A 9,939-nucleotide genomic window follows, 5' to 3' on the forward strand; every position below is an offset into this window, starting at 1 on the left:
TTTCGTTGTGTTATTTCGCCGTCATGTAGTGATTTGAGAACAGTTTTAGAGCACTTTTAAAATTTAAGAGAATAGAGTCTTTCAATGTTGTGATTAAACCAACACATTCAATATCTTTTTGCACTGTACCAGGTTTTTAAGAAAATCAGGGTCAGGGGTCAGGACTATACCGTTACTGGTACCGAACCGAGCATTTTCAGTACCGTACTGATTTTTAAGATAATCTGGACCAGAAATTCAAGATCGAATCACTTATCTTAATTAACATGGTTCATACGAATCACTTATCTTTTACCCATTGCGTAACTTGAGATAACTCAAATGAACTCATTACGCAAACAAATGTTACCCAAATCAATCCATTTCTTAAAGTAAATCGATACTGGAGAAATTTCATAATTTCATGTAAACATACATGTCACAAACTATTTTGAAAACAACATTCAATAGCCGGTTATTATTGTTCAAAAAAAAACATAAATATAAGTTACTTGTGAACAAAGGCCTTTTTATATCATCTAAACAATTAAATAAAGTATCAAAAATTTACTAAAGTAACAAGTATAGTCCGAAACTAAATAAAGGAGGATTACCTAAAATGTAAACTCAGTTAATCTTAGCCTTGGGCCGTCTCGGCTTTAACACGAACCATAGAACAAATAGGACAACCAAGAATGCAGGAATCGTGGTCAAGTCAAACTCGACTTTCACTTTCCTCTGCTTGGTGCAGTGAATTTGGTGCATGCCGGTTACTGTAGTGTTCACGTACTCCACAAAACTACAACATATAATATATCAACATTATGTTCAAATAAATAATATTAATGTGAAATGACTAACCCTTTGGAAGCATCTTCCAGACTGGTTAAAAGTCTTAACGCATCCACAAAACGTAGTTCTCCCGCAATTGTTGAAATCTGAAGAATAATATATAAATGCATATTGTTTAATTATCACAAATTAAAAGAGCAATGTTATAACTTATATAAATATATAGATAGAACTTTATAAGATATAAAGACTTACTCTTTTCCAACGGTTAACAACATAGTTATATTTATCCACCAAATGTCGTTCGTGCATCCGAAAGGCCTTAAAACTTTGTTCAGCTAGCATTTTGTTAAGAAGCATAAAACCTCAAAAGCTTTTGGTTTCAGTTATTTAATCGTTTATATATTCAATTAGTGAAATTATCAGCAGAAAAGGATAAATGTGCGTTCCATCTTTAATCGGTTGATTGCTGAGTTGACTCGCTGTATAGTCTCCTCAAGAGTTGTAAGCATATAGCTGCGTGCAATTGAATCCAACTGAAACTGTGAAATATGCCACCCTTGAGAAGTGACTGAAAACGGGTTGCATCAGACCGACCATACCCAGTCCTGAAATGTAACAAACATAAATTATTGCAAAATTTTAAAACTGATTTTAGAGGTCAACATATCGGATAATACCTCGATTGCAGATTCATGAGCTTGGCTATAAACAAGATGAAGTGGAAGCAAGCCAGCAATATGTTCGGAAACGGCAGCCACTGCAGCTTGTATTGGCCTCCTGAAAATATTGCAAATACTCAAAATATAGGATTGGTAATTAAATTAATGTCCGTAAAAACTTATAAGATGGTTGCGAGAAATCGACCTCAAGTTCCACAACAGAGATTGGCCATTGCATTGTAGATGGCTTTCCCATGATGACAACTTGGATTGGACAACAATAACCATATCTGAGAGTGCCTTTGCCTGATAATGTTTGTCCACTAATAATGGCTCCCCGTGTATGAACCAGAAAATTGGAACTTCTAATGTAGACCTACCATGGGCATGTGACCCTACAATAAATAAAAAAGAAAAAAAGGATTGCTTAATTATTGTAAATTTACAAATGGAGTTTAGAAGTTTCTGTGACAGAAGTTAAAGACGTCTAATAAATATTAACAGAATGAGAACCTTTAAGAGAACCATGATCACTTAGCCTCTGCAACTGATGTTGTAAAATAGAAGAATCAAGATACGAACGAACGTTTCTCCTGAATGTTCCATTAACAAGCAACATAGGTACAGCAGAGGCTCTTCTAGCTACAGAAAACGCCATTGCCAATGCAGGATCTTCTGAAAGTGGTAACCTACAAATCATACATATATCACATACACGTATATGCATATACATATATAACACATATACGATGAATATGAGCATACATGTGTTGACTGAACATCGGTTTCTGAGAAGGTAACAGTAAAGAAGAAAGTCCTTCTGTGATAGCATTTATATCCACAGGCAAAGACTTGATATTCCTGACTTTCTGCATTTCAAAAACAAAATTATAGATTAATTTGTATGCAGTATCATGTTTTCGTTCTATGAAAATAAACTCACCTCCTGTGTAATGAAAAATAACTGGAAGGATATTTTCTCATAATGATGGAACGCCCCGTCAGCAAGAGAAGGTGATATTATGTGTCTCATGGAACCCCATAATGTTGCGCCCATATGTGCAAGAAAAGTGTCACGTGCAACCATGTAATTGTGGCTATCCTGAAAATAAAAAACATAGGATACATATATGATATTCTATTAAATAAAAAACTTAGGACACAAATATTATGTGTAACCAAGCATACCTCATAAGAAATATCACTGAACAAATTCCAGCTTTCCATTCGTTTTAAAGCATCTATCGCCTTTTGTTTATGGCTTTCTTCAGAATCGTCGTTTTCAAATGACTCAAGTTCCGTTTTTAAGTCATGCATTCTCTCATCAAGCTCTACATTAAAACTTTCAATGAGTATATGGAATAAGATACTAACAAAAGAATAACTATGAGCATACGTAAAGTGTAAAAATAGGTCACGTTATGTAGAATACCTTCACAAAGAGAGAGCTTTACCCTTCTTCCCCAACAATGTTTGAAAGAAAATAACTCGTATATGTCTATCTCTGCTAAAAGGATATCTATGGCTTGATGATCTTTCTAGAAAATTCAAGAGAAGTTTCTGTTAGGCTGATAATAATCTTAAAAGAAACTTTATTCAACTAAAATAACATTCAGCCACGAATCTATGCACTTCTATATTCAAAACATATTTATTCTTATCCATGTAACTAGTTTGTATAAACATACAAAATTAAGTAGATGTTGAACATAAACTAATGTATCCAAAATCAAGTGTATCTAGGCCTGTAAATGAACCGAACAAAACATGTTCATGCACATGTTCGTTCGTTTAACTTTAAATGAACGATGTGTTTCTTGTTCATGTTGGTATGTTAAGAAAATGAGTGTGTTTGTGCGTTCGTTAACAGGATAATGAACGGTTCACGAACGTGAATGAACGAATATAACTATACATAGAAGAACGAACATAACTGAGCTAAAACCAATTAAAAGAAAATGTGAACATCAATGTGTTGGACCTAGAAAGATATTCAACTAGACTAGATAGTAATGGGCCTTAAAAGATTAAATGAGTACATTAATGAACATAAAAGAACAAACATAAACTAACAAACATAAGCGATTTTAAATGAATAAACAGGACATGTATTCATGTTAGTTTGCTTATTAAATAAACAAACATAAACAAGCTTCCCGCCAAACGACTCATCAATGGTCATTAAATGTTTGGTTCCTGTACAGACCTAAGTATATCATAAATAACATAAGATTGAGGGTTAGATGCATACATCCCCAAATGAAGCAAACTTCTCCTGAATCGCATCTTGCAAGTGATCTTCAGCCTCTTCTTCTGAAATTTCTGAAATCCACAAGAAAATCGCAAAAATGATAAATAAAACGTCATGAAGGTGTTCATCCGTTTTTGAACAAAATGATATCAGCAAATGAAGTACAAATGTTATGAACTCATGATCTTGGACCATGTAAGATAAATATATTACTCAGCACTTCTATAGATCAAAGGTCGTTGACATGTCAGCAAAATGATAAAATGACAAAGCGTAGCTACAGTAAGGTCGTAATTTGGTACCTGTAATTGCGCCAATGGTTTTTTCCACATTAGGTAATGTGAGTTCTGTACGCACACCTTCGCCACCAACAGCGGGTCCCCAGGAGAAAGGACCCGCACTTAGATCGATAAAAGCCCATCTGTCTCTTCCGATCCATGTATCTGTAAGACAGTCTGCATGAAGCCCGTTCAAATCACCAGATTTCAAATTCTCTTTTAAGCGAAGCTTCATGTCCTCGTTTTTCCCGTTTAACAACTTTAAACAAAACACACATAGTACAAAATTAGCTTGCAGTAATTAATGATTTTCAGATAACGTGCCCCGTATAAAGATTGTGTATTTACGATATAAATGACAAACCTGGATAACTTTTGATTGAATGATATCGGCCACGTCTTTCTTTTGGTATAGACTCTCGACATTGTTCAAAGCATTTAGGCAACTATGATACCATTCTATCTGAATTGTAAAAAATAAAATAAAACTCAATTACAAAACTTTGCTTTTATTTAGGAATGTAAACGAACCAAACGTTCAGTGAACTGTTCAGCAGATAGTGAGTTTAGGTTCGTTTGGTTAATAAACGAACGAACATGAACACATCTCGTTCGTTTGTTTGTGAACGTTTGTTTATGTTTGTTCATTTACGCTTACTTATGTCCATTCGTTTACGTTCATTTATGTTTATCCGTTTGCGTGCGTTTAAGTTTGTTTATATGATTCTTTTGAACTTTTTAGACGCGCTACAGTTTAGTCTAGTTTAATTATTTTTTAGGCCTGACAGATTGATGCTCACATGTAATTTTAATTCGTATTCGCTCAGTTATGTTTGTCCATCTATGTTCAGTTGTGCATTTGTTTATGTTCGTGAACCCTTCGTTTATGTTTGTGAACGGTCCATTTATACTATTAACAAACAAACAAAAATGAACACGTACAAGCTAACTTTCTCAATGAACGAAAACGTTTGTTTAATTATTCATTTTCAATCGTTTGCTTGCTTAAAGTTAAAGAACGAACACAAACATGTCCCTTTTGTGTTCGTTCAGTCCATTTGCAAGCCTACTTTTATGTTATTCTTTTCTTTTAGAAGGTATACAACAATGAAAAAAGAGTTTGCTAACCACTTTAGCCTTTAATAAAGTGTGAATGGATTACAAAAACTTTACAAAACAGTGCTTGCTCGCATAACTGCTTTTGAGGTTTTCAAACATTTGCAGACAGGTTTTAAGGTACAAACACAGGGTTGACTGTTGTACTTACATCAGGTTTAAATTTCAGCCTTTGTTAGTGACAAATGTGAAAACTGACCGTGTCGGTTTCTTCTGTAACTGTCCAGGAAAATTTTGCCATTGGATGCTTCTCATACAAGGGCCTCTTGATTTTGTCCATAGCTGCCATATACACAATTATACATAAATTTAGGCAATATTGGTCTGCATTTATATTTTCAAAACAAATAATATAAATTGCTACACACCAAGAGCATTTTCTGGTATACTTCCTGACTGAAGAATTTTGTCTTGTAAACCCTTATTCTGCATGCAAAAATATCAGGGTCACTTGCTAGTTCTTTAGCTAGAAATTAGAACTTATCAAACATATCTTAAAACAATTTAAGGTACAAGGGTAATTGAAAGCACCTCCTTAAGAAAATTTATTTCACTATTTGACAATCCTCTCCTGTAAGATTTTTTTAAAACATCAATAACATGTTTGCACAAAGGTATATTTTAAAAACATCATTCTTAAATAAAGCTACTAAAAAGAAAGGAAGAACAAATAAGAAAACTAACTAACCAAATACGCACCTGTAGCCATATTTACCTCTCTTTGCATCTTTCTTAGGATTCAATATGAAAATACTATACGCATTTTCTAGGTCAAGATATTCCACAAGACTGGTGAAGAGAATATCCATCATATCCACATCCACTTGCCAAAGACCATCCTCCCTTCAAAGAGAAAAAAGAGTTTATTTTGAATTTGATGGTGCAACGTTTTCATATGTTATAAATTACTGTGCAAAACAAAAATACTTCAACTTATCTAAAGACCATAGAAAAGAATCTAAATATGTTGAGAGTACATCTATAGAATTCGAGTTCACTACTTAGAGCATTGAGTCATAATTCAACTATAAAACAAGAACATAAAAACTAAAGTAAACCAAGTGCAAAGCAAAAAGAATCCAAATGCTGCATGAAAAAAAGAAAAGCTTCCAACAAAACTATGAACCTAATGTTAAACGTATTCATGGTAATTGGGACTCGATAAGCTAAAATGCATACGAGTAGAGGATATAAATAAGATTACACATAAACCTCTGATCTTAGTGTCTTCATGGCACAGTGTTATATAGAATACTGGAATTTAATGCTAACATTTTAGGATATTGTTGTATTTTGGCCTCTATGAAGTATTCGGTATAATTGTACAATTATAGATAATTAGACACTATTTTTGGCATAAGCTGATGATATCTGTAATTGTTGCCTATCTTGTAAGTTGGATGGCTAATTGTTTATCAAGTATAAAATATGGATGCAAATTCAGTGCAGGCGCAGAAAACTTTTATATATAATATACAAACAAATATACACAGTTGTGCAGATAAGAACTTCAAGCCAAAACTCCTAACCAATGTATTAACCAAGTTGGTAGAACTATTTAGAACTAAAGAGTAATGTAAAGTTTTCAAGGCTAACTTGAAAAGTCTAATATGTAACCACCGATAATTTGCACTCATTTGATTTGTTATTGACATATAGTGTTTTAAAACACATAATATAGATTTATAAACCAGTATATGTAGAATGTGGCACCTACCTTGTATGATTAACATCATCCTTACGAGAGAGTACACCAATAGCATGCTCAAAAAGAGAATTGACTTTCTCACTCATTTGGATAGCATGAACAGAGAAGCTGCATGAATAAACAAGAACGTGCATTCCCAGAGGGCAAATTAGTAAATAACAAAAGACGCAATCAACCCTACACATGTAAACAAAAAAACAAGAGAAAAATGAATAAAAACATTACTTGTAATTGAGGTGACTGACAAGTGGAAAATGATGCTGATGATGACTTCTATCTATCCTGTTTTTGTAGAATGGAGCAAGAACTTCTTCCATTTGTGGAATCCTAGTATGTTCAAATATATGATCAATTTTCGTGAACCATCGCTCAAGTTCTTCAGTACGTAGCTTAAAGGCTGTGTCAATAATCATATCACAAAAATATATCATAAGCACCCAACTTTATATATGAAATTGAAGATAAACTTGAACACTATAATATACCTTGGTTCCCACTCCCTTCAAAGCCTATGAAGATGAAATTTACTGGGACTGGAAGATACATATGTTCAACTTCTAAAAGCTGTAGATAATTGGCAATATTCCCTGAAATAAAGGAAGAACGTCATGTTTTTTTCTTGCATAATAACAAAATGAAATGTAATACAATGCAAATTTAAAAGATACGACACTTTAGATTGATGATTAATTATTATTCATGGTATCTTTACAATAAAAAAAGGAATCCCAATAGTAAAGAAAGAAAGATAATGAGTACCTGCCTTGGTGTAATTAAGAACACTAGATTCTTCAACTGTTGCAGTCTTCAAATCATCAAAATCTACATGTATGATTCAGATAAAATTAAATATTCAGAAGGTATCGAAAAACATAACTATCAGTAGACGCATGCATACCACTTCGTATGACAGATTCACTCCAGAACTTGCTCTTCTCTTTGAGATTAAACAATGAAAATACCGATGATCTCTCAGTTTTACGGGTCCCGGGAGGAGATCCATGTGACCCGCCTGCTATTAACTAGTACAAAGGTTACACAACGATATTATCAATATTGTCTCAATCACTACATTGAATTACATAACAATATTCAATCAATGGATTTAAAAATGCCAAAATGGCATATGAGGTATTACAGCCAACCAGCCATTATGACGATAAAAACAAAATGAGTGATTGTCAAGATGATTTTCTGCTTATAACACGTACTAGTTAAGGGGAAGGATTATGAGAGAACTAGAGAACTCCTTACTACATATATGCAATACATATATGTGCAGTATATATTACATATATCATATACAGTTAGCAGTATATACCTATGTTATCAAAAGCCCTTCGGGTGCATGCATAGGCCTTCAGGCAAGGCGCAAGGAAAGCGCCTGGTCAGTTTTTTGTCAGATTCCGGCCAAATCCTAAAATTTTCAGCAAACTTTTGCAAATTCCGAGAAAGCTGGTCTGAAACATCATGAAATGGCCCGGAACCAGCCTAAACAGCCCTAAACAAGCCTAAAACATGTTTAAAACCCCCCAAAAAAGGGTACGTTTATGCTATGCGCCTTGTTTATCGCTCCCCGCACTTTTTAAGCGCCTCCCGCCTAGGCCCAAGGCTCACCCTTTACTTCTATATACATGCAGTATATACTACTGCATATATATATATATATATATATATATATATATATATATATATATGTAACATTAATATCACATACATAGTGGATATGCTGCGAACATGTTAGGTATAGAGTTGTCTAATTCTCTCACGAAAAATGATCTCTCTCATGATCCTGTCCCTACCAGTTAATACATTACTTAATACATCAAACATTAATAAAATGAATCCAAATCCTGAAAATTTCAGCAAAATTTTGCAAATTCTGAGCAAACCGATTTGAAACATCAGAAAATGGCCCGGAACCAGTATAAAACAAGTTTAAAACCCCCGCAAAATAAGTATATACTGCATATATGCACTATATACTACTACATATATGTAATACACTAATACTAATATCACATGTTGTATATATAGTTCTCTAGTTCCCTCGCGATTAATACGAGAAGAATCCAAATCAAGTGCCAGGTTGAAATTCAGTATTTCTAATATTCAATTTCAAAATGCACAAATGAAACACGATATTCAAAACCTCCTCGAGAGCATCAATCATAACAAATGAATTTCACATCGAATTCAATAATAAACGTAGCGAGTAAAACAATACCACTACATATATACATACAGTATATAATACTAGTACATATATGTAATTATACTTAATAGCACACATGTTATACTGCATATATGTTGTATATAGTTGAAATTCAGTAATTCTAATACTCAATTTCAAAATGCACAAATGAAACACGATATTCAAAACCTCCTCGAGAGCATCGATCATCATAACACATGAATTTCACTTCAAATTAAATAATAATAATAAATGTAGCGAGTAATACAATACCACTACATATATGCAGTATACAACACCACTACATATATGTAATTATACTAATATCACATGTTATACTGCATATACGTTGTATAGAGTTGAAATTCAGTATTTCTAATGCTCAATTTCAAAATGCACAAATGAAACACAATACTTAAACCTCCTCGAGATCATCGATCATCATAATTTGAGTTCGAATTGAATAATTTACGTAATAATTAATATGTATATAGATAGAATTGAGTGTTTAAGTTACCAGTAACAGCAGTAGCAGCAGGTGAATTAACGGCAGGAAACGGATCATGAAGAAATTGGAGCCCTAGATTGAAACTATTAGCTACGGAATTGAATTGAATTGAAGCTTGTTATTATTATTATTATTATTATTATTATTATTATTATTATTATTATTATTATGCCCTAAATATGAATATGAATATGAATATGAATATGAAGTGAGTGAGGGTCAGTCGTCGGTTACGAGACGGAGACTCAGGAAGACGACTCGAAGACTATACGAGGCCCAATAAGCTTATTTCGTGGATCTAGTTAGTTACTTAGTTAGTTAATTAGTGCTAATCGTAACCGGTTAATTAAACCGAAATGTCGGTTAAAACCAGTATAGGAAAAACCGGTAACTAATTGGTTGTTACTTGTTAGGAATCAGTTAGAGATTTTGACATAGAAATAAACCAGCT

The 9,939-nt window shown here is 33.3% G+C and overlaps 2 protein-coding genes across 3 annotated transcripts; both read right to left on the reverse strand.

Annotated features, from left to right (window-relative positions):
* Positions 1-362: 362 nt before the first annotated feature.
* On the reverse strand, positions 363-1,176 carry LOC143605325 (uncharacterized). Its single transcript, XM_077081482.1, has 3 exons — positions 1,027-1,176; positions 841-917; positions 363-778 (listed from the first exon to the last, which is right to left on the reverse strand). Exons 1-3 carry the CDS (start codon positions 1,129-1,131, stop codon positions 607-609), a joined length of 354 nt encoding a protein of 117 aa, XP_076937597.1. The 5' UTR covers positions 1,132-1,176; the 3' UTR covers positions 363-606.
* Positions 1,177-1,210: 34 nt separating this feature from the next.
* LOC143605324 (uncharacterized) lies at positions 1,211-9,658 on the reverse strand. Of its 2 annotated transcripts, XM_077081480.1 has the most exons (21): positions 9,498-9,658; positions 7,685-7,808; positions 7,546-7,608; positions 7,272-7,373; positions 7,012-7,183; positions 6,796-6,894; positions 5,778-5,921; positions 5,610-5,649; positions 5,447-5,504; positions 5,278-5,360; positions 4,327-4,425; positions 3,987-4,221; positions 3,685-3,755; positions 2,866-2,971; positions 2,622-2,764; positions 2,377-2,535; positions 2,199-2,302; positions 1,947-2,122; positions 1,639-1,828; positions 1,452-1,551; positions 1,211-1,379 (listed from the first exon to the last, which is right to left on the reverse strand). In XM_077081480.1, exons 1-21 carry the CDS (start codon positions 9,543-9,545, stop codon positions 1,359-1,361), a joined length of 2,337 nt encoding a protein of 778 aa, XP_076937595.1. In that variant the 5' UTR covers positions 9,546-9,658; the 3' UTR covers positions 1,211-1,358. The 2 variants fall into 2 exon arrangements, with proteins under 2 accessions (XP_076937595.1, XP_076937596.1); XM_077081481.1 differs by lacking the exon at positions 9,498-9,658 and having other exon boundaries at positions 7,550-7,608; positions 7,685-7,790.
* Positions 9,659-9,939: the final 281 nt, after the last annotated feature.

This window comes from Bidens hawaiensis, unplaced genomic scaffold (assembly GCF_021521415.1).
Source record: "Bidens hawaiensis isolate Kalapana, Puna unplaced genomic scaffold, B.hawaiensis_p1.1 tig00069028_1, whole genome shotgun sequence".
Lineage (NCBI taxonomy): Eukaryota > Viridiplantae > Streptophyta > Magnoliopsida > Asterales > Asteraceae > Bidens > Bidens hawaiensis.

Coding starts and splice junctions, on each gene's coding strand:
- LOC143605325 (XM_077081482.1), bottom strand. CDS start 1,131: ATGCTTCTTAACAAAATGCTAGCTGAACAAAGTTTTAAGGCCTTTCGG. Junction 918..1,026: donor TTGTTAACCGTTGGAAAAGA/GTAAGTCTTTAT, acceptor ATTATTCTTCAG/ATTTCAACAATTGCGGGAGA. Junction 779..840: donor CTGGAAGATGCTTCCAAAGG/GTTAGTCATTTC, acceptor TATATGTTGTAG/TTTTGTGGAGTACGTGAACA.
- LOC143605324 (XM_077081480.1), bottom strand. CDS start 9,545: ATGATCCGTTTCCTGCCGTTAATTCACCTGCTGCTACTGCTGTTACTG. Junction 1,552..1,638: donor TCTCTGTTGTGGAACTTGAG/GTCGATTTCTCG, acceptor CAATATTTTCAG/GAGGCCAATACAAGCTGCAG. Junction 1,380..1,451: donor CTCATGAATCTGCAATCGAG/GTATTATCCGAT, acceptor GTTACATTTCAG/GACTGGGTATGGTCGGTCTG.